The 14,220-nt window shown below is 39.4% G+C and overlaps 1 protein-coding gene across 3 annotated transcripts in view; it reads left to right on the top strand.

The window, feature by feature from the left end:
- LOC103478357 (RNA-binding motif, single-stranded-interacting protein 3) overlaps nucleotides 1–14,220 on the top strand; it is a 149,767-nt gene that overhangs the window by 118,387 nt on the left and 17,160 nt on the right. For 2 of the 3 annotated variants that reach the window (XM_008432132.3, XM_008432138.3), the window contains exons 7-10: nucleotides 664–770; nucleotides 4,727–4,770; nucleotides 9,122–9,218; nucleotides 10,786–10,836. In XM_008432132.3, the coding sequence (XP_008430354.1) occupies nucleotides 664–770; nucleotides 4,727–4,770; nucleotides 9,122–9,218; nucleotides 10,786–10,836 (299 nt within the window). The remainder of the gene's footprint in view (nucleotides 1–663; nucleotides 771–4,726; nucleotides 4,771–9,121; nucleotides 9,219–10,785; nucleotides 10,837–14,220) is intronic. The other variant, XM_017309584.2, reaches the window with a different exon arrangement.

Here is a 14,220-nt window from a genome sequence, read left to right as displayed (position 1 = left end):
AAACTGCTGTTCACCCTGACACGTTTTCATAAGATATTCCCTTAAATTAGAATAATTTTGTATTTCCCAAGCCTGTTTGTTTTTTGTGTCAACACTGTCACCAGACTATGTCTCTTTATTTAGCACCTAGTACTCTAGAGTTCAGATAGAGGTCCAATGGAGGGGTCACACTCAGTTAATCCAGTTTGCAATCAAGTCTTTCTGCTTTCTCTGGTCCAGAAAGAGGCTGTGTTTTCTTTGAAGCAGCTGTAATCTGCACCCATTGCCCCGGGGTCAAAGTGTGGGGATAATTTGGGGCATTGAGCATGACTGTTTGGTTTGTTTTGAACCATGCTTAGCATGCTTTGATGATTAGCCTGTGGCTTTGATTCAGTGTCAAGGCTGTTTTCGAGAAAGCTAAGTTGTAGAAATTGTGGCGATAAGACTGTTGTTCAGATGATTTGATAAAGCTGTGGAGGAGATAAGGGTTCTGCTGGAGGTTAAGTGTGGTTTCCAGGTCCATTTGATTAACGGTATGTTTGCTTTTAAGTCGCAGCATAAAACTCCCTTTATTCATCTCATCTTGGAAACATTCTGAGGTTTTTCTTACTTCTAAGATGAGTAACTTATCTTTTTTTTTTTTTTTCCTTGTCGTTGTCTCCATCTCCTTTTAATTGAGTCTAGCTCCTGCAGAGCCCCTGTTGTGCAAGTTTGCTGATGGAGGCCAGAAGAAGAGGCAGAGCCAGGTTAAATATCCCCAGAATGGACGACCGTGGACAAGAGAAGGAGAGGTGAGCTGGAGCTTATTAAACAATCAAAGCAGGACTTAGCAGAAAAAATAAATAAATGAAAAGGATCCTTTGTAGCCATTCAAAGCAGTCCTGAGTACTGCAACACACACTTTTAAGAAAACTTTAGGCATTTAGTTTCCTACTTGGGACATCATTAATGCAAAACGCTAAAAATAAACAAAAAAATGTGTGTTTATTAATAAATCATGCTCACACTCCAACACTAATAATGTCATTGACGTCCCAGCCTGAGCTGTTTTTAGAATTGGGTTCACGATACAAGGTGTATAGATATTAAAATGTGGTTGGAAATTATCTGATGGGTTAACCAAGCTTGACATCTTGTTTAGGCTAAATTTACACGGGACATACAGGCCACAAAAGTAATATTTTCAAGATATTAATTGCGTAAGATAATGGCAAGATCTAATCAACCTTAAATCACTCAGTTTTTAATGGTGATGGTCCAATACTGTGCGGAGGGAGAGAACTGAGCAGTAATGTAAAAAAAGACTGATTTTAGTAAGTTTTCTATGTATTTTTTTTTTTTGCAAAAAAGTATAAATATTCCACCACATGACAACAATTGGTATGGAGATTTTTGGGCCACAAACAAATTTTTTTTTCTTATTTATACATAAAAATATGAATGTATCAAATATATTATTTTTCTCTTTGTAAAAGTTTGTTTGTTATACATTTTACAACCATAACATAGAGTTAACATGATCGTTCTGTGACCATACAACAAAAAAAAATTATACAGTAGGTATTTATAAAACTTTACAGTCTGTGCCCTTGATGGGTCATGGAGGTTTTGCAGCTCTGGAAAAAATTTATTCAAAAACATTTCTTTAGGTTGTAAAGGTTGTTGACCCTCGTGACAGACCAACACAGGGACGTGCATAAGTGTGAAGCTGAAGAGGGATAATACATAAAGATATGTAGAGTTAGTGTTTTGCATGTTGGCCTAAAAACTTCATTTTGGTGTCGTCCTGTAAGAGGCACAGCTCATGGGAATTTGTAAGTTGAACATATCATAGCTCTCTGTAAAGCATGACTTTTTTTTTGACACTTTTCCAGAAGAGTTCCTGATTGGCAATTTTATGTCTGACTGGCTTGGTGTCTTCCTTTCATCTCTGCTTGATCACTAATGTTCTTTAACAAAATTCTGAATTTAAGTTTAAGTAATAGATTTCTGAAACCAATTTGATTGTACTGATTTCTATCAAGGAAAATCAGAGCGAAGGCAGTTTTAGCCATTTGAATGTTTCACTTTTAAATACATACAAATATTTTTTTAAACTTGTCACCATTTTTTCACTCTACATCTCTTGGTTTTTGTCCTGATGCATGAAAACCAATGAAATCTCAACTTTCTGCTCGGTTTCGATTTATTTGACTTTCAGCGTTTACAGAAGATTTCCACGGCACTTGTCAGCTTCCCTGCTCGGTCATTATCGGTTTTCATTTCCAGTGACACACAGTGGGCTGAACTCGAGTCACTGAAGACAATATAAAAACCGGCCTTGCATAAATTTGAAATATCACATTTCTAAACTTTCGCAAAGTCAATTTTTTTTCTCTTTGTTTAAACTTTCACCTCTACATTGTCATCTCCGTATAAAATGAAACCTTGTGCTGAGCACTGAAAGCAGATTGACTGCTGCACAAAGAGTGGGTTCAGATTTAGACTCTGGATGCCAAACCTCTAATTTAAAGAACAACGGAAAAGTGCAAAATAATGTCGCCACCCACGCACAGAGTAAAATTTTCTCAGCACTCGCGGTGCAAGGAGGTTGGGAAAGAGCAGTGTGGTGAAGTGGAGCGAAACGGCACCAGGCGGCGACTTCATCACGATGGGCAACCGTGATGTTTGTGTTTGACCTTTAATCCTTCAGGATGTAACGGATTGAAACTCCTCCTTACATGCATGAAAACAAATTTCAACACAGTGTTGTATTTCTTCATTTTAAATGCCTTGGTGCTAGAATTTCACATTTTCTCTCATTTTTCCAACCTTTTGTGTCGACGTGAAATAAATGTTGAGTGTTCTCCACAGAATTCTTCACACAGTTTCCAGCCGTCCAGAGTTCTGACGAGGCTCGCTTGGCCCCAGAGCATCTTGTTAGAGGTTTATGCATTTTCTGGAATTGGGTTTAAGAGTCCAGGCTGACTAATAGAGACATCTCACAGTGGAGATGCTTGAGGTGCTTCATTGCACGCTCGCGCTCAGCTCGGCTCCCTGAACCCCTGTTTTCTAAAAGAGCCTGGCCTTGAGACAAGGATGCACACACATTTTTACACACACAAGTAAAACACCTGTGTTCAGAGAACCACACACAGGGTACATGTGAAGCTTGGAATCATTTCTTGACTGTGCTGCAGGTGAGGAGGAAGAAAACAGCAGTGCAGATAAATAGCTTCTTACCAAAGTCAGTTTTACAGCTCTGAATATTTTATTTTACTTTTTTTTCATTAGAAAAGTTGCATTTTTAGCATGATAACATTACTTTTCACACATTTAATGAAATATTTGTTAGTGATGTGGTGTAAAGATCCTTCAGTGACAGATTTTCGATTTTGTGACTTAATAGGTTTTATATTTTGCATCTTTTCGTTGTTAATCCTCAGGGTGTTTCTTTCCTGGAAAAATTGTTCCAGGTAATAAAAGAACTCTTTAGCATATTTTAATTTTAAGATAATGGCCTAGTCTCTGTAGCATTGTGCTGAGCATTTGATGTTCAACCTTATTAGAATTCAGTCATGATGACCTCACCATGTTTATAATGATTATTGTAGCAATAGAAAAAGATGAAAGTTGTCGCATTTTTAATTGTTCACATAAAGGTGGCTGATTGAAATATCTTCCAGTGTGATGCTGAAGGATTTTTACATTAAAGATGTAAAAAAAGGCAATATTGACAGTATTTTCTGACATTTTTGCAAGTTTATTTTTATCATTAACACACACGTAAATGTTAACTTCTACAGTGCCAGTGCTCATTCCCCTTGAACTTCACCACATTTTGTCACACTACAACCACAAACTTCAATTACATTTACTGAAATGTTTATGTGATAGAATAGGGCAATTACCATTGAATAAGTATTGCCAAATTAGTAAATAGATAAAATAAAGGAGATTAATCAAAGAAGCAGACAAGAGACCAAACATCATGGCAACCAAAAGCCAAACATATTGAAGAAGGTGATCTGATCATATTGTGCCAACATGGTAGTGGCAGCATTATGCTGAGAGAATTGTTTTTGTTAGCAGGGACAAAAAAACTGGTCAGAGTTGATGGGAAGATGGACTGAGATAGATTCAGGGTGAATTTTAGAGGCTACAAAGGACTTGGATAAGGTTTACATAAGAGCAGGAAAACTACACTGAATGTACAGCCAGTCATAATCATGTATCCAAACTCAACGTCCAGACGTTAATCTGTGAAAAGTATGACAAATTAATGCTTAGACGCTGTCCATTTGGGTCTAACAGAGCTTCAGCATTTTTGCAAAGAAACATCTGCAACCATGTGAAAAGCTGAACTGAAAAAGGTTGCAGCCATTTTTGGAGCAAATGGTTCTGCAAATAATTGACTCATTTAGTGGAGAACACAAAAAATGCAGAATTTGCAAGACAGTGTAGTTCCCTTAGTTCTCTAAATGTTGTTTCTTTTCTTCTCTGTTAAATCTGTTTGTCAAAAAGCTGCATAGAGGAGCTCTTTGTTATATAAAGTAGGCTTTTTGGAACAGGTATCTGTTCTTACACGAAGGTCAACCATCAGTTGTACATAAATGCCCTGAGAGCAAACAATTGTTTTTTTTTTTTCACAAGAGTTTTTTTCAACATAGTTTAGGATTTTCTTGGCTTCTCCTCTCCACCTAATGTAAAGTATGCACTAGTATGTTTTCTTAAACCTGCATGTTTTTCTCTTTTCTTCCTTCAACAGAGCGGCATGGCGTTAACATATGACCCCACAACAATGCAGAACGGGTAGGTTGTCTTTATTTTTTTCTTGCTAAAGTACGCTAAACATTTTTATTTTACTTCTGAGGGCAGTTTTCTGCAAGATTTTATTGCTGAGAATAGCCATCGGTATCAGTCACATTAGACGGCTTCGCAGACGAACAAAAGTGCCACAAACATTTAAACCTGATGAGCAAAAGCACCTGAAGGCATGGGCCCACGTTGCATTTACTAGCGCTGAAGCAGAATGCACAGGTTGGTGAGGCACACATTTGCTCCGTCAATCTGGCTCTTGCAGATGGAGCATTTATTTATGCACCTATGCATGCCAGCTGTCAGACGTGTTGGTTCTGATTGCAGATGGGGTTGTTGGGCGGTGTTGCAGTCCTGCTGTAAGACTTTCGTCAGCTTGGCTATCTTCAGCACTCCTGGGTTGAATGCAGAGAGCAGAGTGTGTGTAGAGTTTCAGAGGGAAATTGGAGATTGGTCATGTCTGCTAGGAATGCTTCTGGTGATGCGTTCCCAGGAGGAGATGCTTGCTCCCAGCTCTGTGTTCCCTTTCTTCTCCTGTCAGCTCAGTCAGCCGTCCGTTTTTTTATTTTTTCATTCATACGTTTCCAACTATCACAGCTAGATCTGCATTTTGCTGTCCTTTGCATTTTCGCCTCATCTTAAATATCCATCCCTTTTTTTTTTTTCTTTTTTTGCTCACTCAGCCTTATATTCTGCGGTTGAAAGAATTATTTTTGACATTTTGGGCTTATCAACAACGTTTTTGACTCATCGCTGTCTTCTACCCCTTCTTGCTTTCAGTTTTCAAATAATTACTTTAGTTTTGGTCCATGCATGCATAAAACCATGCTCATGCACAAGCATCTGTGGACTTCAGGCTGTTTAAGTCCTCGCCGACCTCTCTTCCGAGGTCATCCAAGCCTCTTCCGGCGAAGCGCTAAACGACTGTGAAATGCTAATGTAGCTAATTAGAGAGGCAAAAAGAAGGGAGGGAAGGGGTTTGAATAAAAATGGAGGGATGAACAGGGTCAGGAGGAAGGCAAAGGCAAAATTAAAGTCAGCCCAAGGAGAGAGAGGAAGGGTATGAATCAATTACAATTTCCCCAGCCACTCTGAACTCGGGTGCAGTTGATTGTTGAGACGGAAAACCAGATTTGTGATACTGAAAATTGTGTCATTTTTGCCTCTAATTGGAGGTTTTGGTTTCATTTCCCACTGGGTGAAAATCCTGGGGATTAACTGAGGACCCACTGGCTTGGGAACACCTTGGAATCCCCCAGAATGAGATAGAGGGGTGTTGTTGAGGAGAGAAATCCCAGAGTTTGCCTGTGACCCCCCTTGACCTCTGCAAAGTGAAAAACAATGAATTAGTGGATGAATGAACTGACTTCCACATCATCTAAACCCCAAATCTCTCCAGGACTTTGCAAACTCTCACCATTTTATTTGCTTAAAAGTTACTGACATCATAAGTAAATCACAAAATCTATCGCTTGTCATGGAAAACTCCTGACTTTGTGTTTAGATTGCACCAGAGATTACATACACTGCTGTATTGGTGTTCTGCTCACCATTACATGTTAAGTGCGTTGTTTTAAATAGCTGTGCTGGAGTCGCCATTGACAGTTTGCTGCTCAGAGCTAATAGCGTCTATCAATAACCTTGGATTTGTCCTCTTCCCACAACTTCCTACTCTCAATACCCATCAGTCTAATGAAAAATACAATAAATACAATCACAGAGCAATATTGAATAACCCTGCTGCTGTCCCTATTTGTATTCATCAATGACAGTAATACAGTATCTGTAATGCAAGTCATATATTAATTGTAGTCTAAAAGATGGATCCATGCCAGTACCTTTTTTCAGTAAGGGACCTTGTTTTCGCATCATCAATACTTCTTCAAACATGTTTCAGTTTGAATTCTAGTTTGGTTCAATCTACATTTAGTCAGACATTTTCAATTTAGACTCAAAATCTTTAGGCCTGGAAGCGTTTGGCAACCGACATAATTGCTGCGATAATTGATGTACTTTACGTTCTCAAGTTTACTCAAGAACTTTTCAAGTAGATATAAAACTGAAGATTCACTTTAGGAGACCTCCAACTTAAAAAAAAAAAAAAAAAAGGTTTCAGCAGATCTACCTCCTTCATGTGAAGAACCATTTCAATGGCTGACATACAACTGGGAAAGTTAATCCAAGTCAAATTTAGTTTTCCAGTGGGAATCATTTGCAGACTGTGGCTTTCACACAGAACAACTGTTTTAATTTAATATGACTAATCGCCAGACTTTCAGTGCAGCTGTTTTCTTTTGTTATTTATCAGTACTTTGGAGTTCTGCAAGTGAAATGCACCTCAGCCATGTTGAGATCAGTTGACTGACTCCTATCTTGGTCTTCTATTGGAAAATCAATAAACGTTATTGACACAGTGCTGCTGGAAGAAATCCATGCCTGTGCCCTTAGACTACTTTCATGTGGTTTACACATGATGTCTTATCCTCTGAATCTTTGCCCAATAATACGAGCGTAGAGATTTTTCTTAGTTTACTGGCAGGAGTCGACTATTATTGCCAGAATCCTGTTTCCGCATTACTTTTCTTGTGTTTCGTACATTAAAAGTGATCAATGTGATTCTTGTGGTGAGCTTTCTGACTGTGCCTTGGTGACATCTGTGATGCAGTGTAGAATCTAATAACAATTAATTCCTTTCTTTTTTCCTTTACTAATTTTGCACTTTTCCGAAAGTTAAGGTTTTGAATTCCTAAGCTATAGCAATACAATCAAATGAGATAGCCTGCATGTACTTCAAAAATGGTTGTTTAAGTCGTGAAGCACTTGAGACTTCTCTTGGAGTGAGGGTTAAGACTTGAGATTTTGACATTCTCCTCAAAGGCTTGAAATGTGATGGGGACTTAATTTGACCTTTGAATAAAAGAAAAAGAAATCAGCAGAAGTCAGTAAAAACTAATCAGAGCCAGGAGGAAGGTCTTAGCACCAGCAAATAAAGCTCATGTTGGGCCTGGTCACATCCTGCCTCTTGATCTCCGCTCCACTACAGCTGGTTCACCACAATGAAGCCGGCTGTGAACACTCTGGCTACTATGTATGTCCACTGATGACGGCAGTTAATTAGATTTTTTCTGTAATGGTAAGTTGTTTCTCTGCTATTAGCACAGCTACAGCGCATACATGAGCATGATTGACTGTACTAAGACCCTCCTCCTGGCTCTGATTGGTTGTTTCTGACCAGGAGCGCTGCATTTCTGCTGATGTTAGTAGGACCACAAGGGGGAGATACAGGAGCTCAGTTTTTATTTTTTATATATTTTTTTACTTTATTTTTTTTTTACACATTACCTGTGTAATGTTATACAGTTTTAAGAAATGTGTAAAAAAACACAAGTGTTATTTAACTGTCAAAACATACCCAAGGCAACCGTGGAAGTGATGACGATAAAAAAGAAAATTTGTTTTTAATCGAGTCTCTTCAGTAAATAAGAAAAATCACATTTTTATCAAGCAAACCATTTCTATGAAATCACAAGTGACTGTGTCAGATACGGGTAGAGGAGAGTTTCTCCTTTTGTCTCTGAATCTCTTTTGCCTTCCCTCTCATACACCATTATTCAGCCAACAGACACTTTAGGATCGATCGGGCACAGCAACATGGCCTGGCGGATGAAACATGTCCTCTCTAGGTACACAATGATAAATAAAGCACTGTGAGCCACAGCATTGTACTGCTGCAGGGTTATGGGGGTGAAATTAAAAAAAAAAGGCAAAAAGAAATGGAACAGATTCAGAAGGGCAGATAGAGGTATAGGTCGAAGAGTAAAAGGAGCATAAAAAGCTGATGCTACATATACAGCTCATCTACCATTTGTGTAGGTGGAGGCATAAAGGGCAATATTGAAACATCTCACCCACTCACACATTAAGGGGGTAATTCATTATCATGCATGGCAATAGAACAGACTCCTTTGTAGAATGATGCGCACTCAAATGCAGTGTCAAGTTTCATTCTTAGATGACTTTGATGGTTTGACTCAGAATGAAGCTGCAATATTTATTGTTTCCAGGACATCTTTGATGATGTCTGATTCGTTTTGTCAGCGTTGAGCTAACATCCGCCTGGCAGTTCGAAACAAAGAGGCGCTCATTTTCACCTTTGCACGGAGCTACACACGGTTTGTAAATCAAGAGCTGGTTATGCAGAGAAGCCTTTTAACTGATTATTTATTTATTTATTTTTTGCATTCATTGTTTGGAATACTTCTGATTTAGTTTTGATCCGCATTTAGCTTGTTTGATGCTGTACTGTAGATGATGAAAATGACTGTTTGTCTTGTATGCTTCATAGATTCTACTCTTCACCCTATAGCATCTCCACCAATCGGATGATTGCACAGACATCAATCACACCCTTCATTGCTGCCTCCCCTGTCTCCACATATCAGGTGGGTTGACCGTCCCATAGTTGAATGTCCATGGTGTATTTGCCTGGCACTTTGTATGTGTGCAAGGTTTTTGTTCGCAAAACATTTTCCAAATCATGCATCTTTTCTTACATTTCATTATTATGTGATATGTTGTGTTTGTCTATTACAGAAAAATCCCAATTAAAAATGTATAAATATGTGTGAGAAAATGTGACCAAGTTCACGTGGCATAGATACTTTTCCAAACCACTATCTTTTCAAATAAAAATGGAAAGCTAATATTTTGGAGGTGTTCTACTAACATCTGGCTTATTGTGTGATTTTGATGTTGACAATGTGAATGGCTTAATATACATTATGTTTGGGTGTTTCTGCCAAAATATATATAATGATATGAAATAATACCTTGGAATAAGACAAGAAAATCTACAGATTGTAGGGGTTAAACTTTGCCTACTCCTATCCAAAATCCATATGAGAACATGTTGCAAGCTAAAAATAACCAGCCATGTGTGTGGTGTTAATGTACGCATGCACACGCAAACATAACACCCCACCTTATCTGAGGTGTAGTCCCCATGCTTACGGGGAATAAGGCCTTTTGAGGAAACCACTGACATTTTCCTTTTTACCCTGTCCATGTAGCTCTGATCCTAAAGTTCTGTTCCACTTCCCCGTCCCAGTGTGTCCATCCTGCTCCCCTCACATCAAAACAAGTTATATCAAAGCTGCCTGATAATCTAAGCTGTGGTTCTTTAAAAACCTGAGCAGGCTCTTGATCGACAGCTTGTCAAACACAGATTTCGACACAGACACCTCGGCACCCCACACGGCTTTAGGAAAACAAATGTAAAACACAAATGCAAAGGCACACGTTCAGCCGAGCAGAATTCAAAGTCACATCCTGCTTCCTGCAGAAGACACAGGAGGAGACCGGCCTACGTTACGCAGCCTTATCTCCCTGCAGACACACACTTACACATACCGTAGATAAACCAACATGCTCATTTGCATTATATTGCAATCTGTGAACCGTACAGTATCTTACATGTGGCAAAGTAGCCTTCAGGGACTGCAGAAAACAGAACAAGATGAAAGTGGTGATATGTGACCAAGAGAGCTTTGATGATGTAACCCTCACTGTGAAGCAGTAACTGGTGGATAGTTTTGCTCTCTGTGGTCTTTGTAACTTGTCATAATTACAGCTTAACTTAAAGTACAGCAAACCCTCAGCTTCCGCTGTCATGTTCTGCCACAGGGACTGATGATTAAATCTTCTTTTCTTCTTTTGTTGTCTCATTTTGACTCTCTTCCTTCTCATTTTGAATACCACTTGTTTTTCTTTCTGCTTTCCTGTCATGGATACAAAACCTTTTTACCAAACTCTTCTCTTTTGTCTTGTCTCTTGGTTGGCTTTTTGCTTTATCTTGCCGCTCATCTCCGCCTCCCTCCTAATTAATCGCTCTAAATTTTTTTTCATGTCCTCTCTTGTCCTACTCCCCATCTCCTCTTTTTCTGTCCTTTATCTGGCGTATCCTCCGACTTTCTCTTCTCTCGGCTTTTCTCTTTCCTTGTCTCTATGTAGGTCCAGAGTACATCATGGATGCCACATCAACAGTATGTTATGCAACCTACAGTAAGTCTTCAAAGCCTACTTTCTCTTTTGATTTTTCATCATGTGTTATCATGTCTCGGTGGAGCCATTTTCTGCATTCATTAGTCCCTCGCTCTGACTCGTTTTATGTCTGTCCTTCACTCCGTAAGCATGTCTCATTATCGGGCCTTCATATTAATGTCAGGATTTAAAATATAGCCACATTTATCTTTTAAAGTTAATTCTAATAACACTTTTACGTAGTCTTTAAAAAAAATAGATTTTACTTATTAGACCATCTCCAAAAATTCAGAAATTAAAATAAAACTAATTACAGTAAATTATTGGGGAGAAATAAACCAAGGGATGCTTGAAAGATTTCAGTAACATGTCAGCTAACTCATATTGAGGCAGAAAGGTGAATCTTAAACTAGAATTCTAAAAGTTTATTTCTGTGATTCAATTCAAATATGTTGAAAAATTTCAACATTTCTTCATTTAACCCTCCCACATTCTTAGCGTGATACTCAGGAGTGCGGCAGATGTCACAGTCGGACAATGGGAACATGTCAATTCCCAAAATCATGGAAAATAAACCTCATAATAGCGCATGCGGGGTCAGTGTGACCCCTCTGGGACTGCACACAGTGTAAAAACCTCACGCGGGGTCCACTGGATCCCCTCTTAGGATTGTGAGAGGGTTAAAAAAAAAAACAATTCTTAATAGAGATATTTTTTCTATGACTTCCACAGTTATGGGGAAGAGTACCGATTTGACTGTTGTCCAGCAAACAAGTGACAAATGGTCATTGCTATGAAAGCCAACTGTTCACACACATATGTAAACTAAGAGGAAAAATGAGTGGTAGAATAAAGGATGCAGCTGGGATAACCTAAGATGATGCTTGTAAGATGCAAAGCCCATTCATGACTTTGAGGGCGCTCTACAAGGTGTGCACCGTGTCTGGAGTCAACACTTCAAGAGCCACCACAGATGTGAGCTGCAGCACAGCTGCCCCTGTTTTAATCCACCTTTGAACTAGAGAGAACAACGTGAAGAAGGTCTGAACTGTTCCTGTAGTGGCAGTACATTAATGTGACAGAGTCTGGAGACAGACAGGAGAGGCAAACTGAGCAGTCTAGCAGGGAAATTTTGACCCGTTTCATGTTTTGCTCTGCTGAGAAACTTTATGGAGATGCACAGTTTATTTTCTAGTATCACCTGGCACCTGTCCTGTCAAACATAGCAACAACCATGGCATCATTGGGGCCGATTCTCCAGCAGACTGGTCTGATGTAAACCTTATAAAGAATCTATTGGGGGTATTGTCAAGAAGAAGATGAGCAACATCAGATCCAACAACACAGGAGAGCTGAAAGCCACGGTTAAAGCAACTTGGGTTTCCTGACCTCTTCAGCAGTTGCTGCAGGCTGTCTGGTCACATTAAAGCAGTAATTCATGCAAAAGGAACTCGGACCAATAATAAGTGTTTATACTGCACAGTGCATGGACATACTTCCTAGCAGATGATGTTTCTCTTTTAATTCTGTTTAATTGGTTGTTGTACTGTATGTATTATTAGAATTTTCTGAGAAGCTGAATTTGTTTTCTTTTTGTTTGCCGATACTTGAAGTACATCAGCGTGTATTGAATACGCATGAGAAGTATGTCTCACACATTCAATTGAATTTCTACAATAATATTACTTATTGATTATTTAGATCTATTGACACACACCTTTACATTTCGCTCTTGTTCTGCTGATTCAGTGTCTGAGCCGCCTCCTTCGAACGGCAGCTTGGAAAGCTCAGCAGAGCTATCTGTAAAATCAACGATAAAACATTGCTCCCTGCTGGATTGAAATAGAACTGCAAATGCAGAACTGCACAAATGCTGGACATTTTGTATCTATGCACATTTTTGAATAAAAAAAAAATAGGACGGATAATATTTTGCCAGAAAAACAAAACAAAGCAAAGCAAAGTTGTTGGAAAAACACACCCACACATGCTATAGATTCTCACAAGCACTCATATATTGACTCTGAGAGTGGGTGTACAGTCAATAAACTCTTTGGAAGAACTACCAGTTCCTCTTTCATTCTGATACTAATCATTTGCACAATCTTGATATAATTTTTTTTCCCTCGTTTTGGCTTTTCAGGGACTGTAACCAATTAGATCCGATTGAGTCCCAAAGGCTCTCAATTAGCCCAACACAAAGTCTGAGCCAAAACCTGTGTTATATTTTCTCTCCTGAGGTAGAAATATAAAACCTGTGTCCTTGTTGATTCATGAGGCAGAGTACAGTATTTAATTAGAGGAAGGAACAGTGTTGTCCTGCCTGTACTCATCTCACAAGCTGATTGCTGTTCAGCGCAGCAGGGCCAGTGGATTAAAAAATCATTGGCCTACTAGATTCATGTTGCAGTCGCCTTAGAGCAGTGGTCCCCAAACTACGACCCGCGGGCCAGATCCGGCCCGCCTCCACATTTGGTCCGGCCTCCTGAACAATACCAGAGCATTTAGATTTTGTTTCATATACCGTATTTTCCGGACTACAAGCCGTTTATATGCGGATTTTTCTTCAACCACCAGGGGGCTCTTTAGCAGGAAATGAATCATTGGAAGTCTGGTTACTTGCGCGCCAACATTGAGCCCACAAACAGCAAAATGAGTAAGAAAAAGATCAGATGTCTTTGGAAAGTTTCTTTGCAAAGGGGAAAAGGCCCAGAGAAGAGACAGGAGAATGGATTTATCCCGGACCGGTAGGTGATTCCCACATTACAAACCTGCTGTGCGTAACATGCGGCGACCGGCTGCTAATGAGGCAATGAAGCTTCAAGCTGCTTTACCATATAGAGACCAAGCACCCTGTGCTCAAGCAACACAGCTCGGGTGTCGTTGTCTCTCATCGCTCCCAGATGGGACCTTCTGGTTGCAGAGAAACAAGCTCAGGGCTCCCGTTAGTCATTATCGTGAGTTAAAATTTTCACGAAAGTAAAATGTTCGTTTTTGTGGCGTTTCTGTATCTTATTTTAATGGGATATATAAACATTACCATAGCGACCAGAGTCAGAGCGTTTGGGCAGTGGTCAAGAGGAGAGGAGTAGAGCTTCGGCCGATTCTCCAAACTTCTGTTACCACAGAGCTGATAAAAGTACAACTGGTTCAATCGGTTTGTGTTCAGCCACACGGCACAAACCGATTCCAGTCACGAACATCCCGATTCCAGACGATAATCCAGTAAAACCCCCAACATAGCGGGAATTTAGAATAACCAAACACAGATGACGATATAGATGCAATAGTTATAGTTTGTGGAGTCATTTTAAGAGATAAAAGACATAACAAAAAGAAAAGGCGGTGGATGAAAGACGACGGGAGCAGCCGCTCTATTTGCTGCACTATGATTTGGTGGTGAAT

The sequence above is a fragment of the Poecilia reticulata genome, chromosome 16, assembly GCF_904066995.2.
Source record: "Poecilia reticulata chromosome 16, P_reticulata-male-v2, whole genome shotgun sequence".
In the NCBI taxonomy this organism is placed as follows: Eukaryota; Metazoa; Chordata; class Actinopteri; order Cyprinodontiformes; family Poeciliidae; genus Poecilia; species Poecilia reticulata.
Note: the sequence above shows the minus strand (reverse complement) of the source record. Positions and strands in the feature narration are given on the sequence as shown.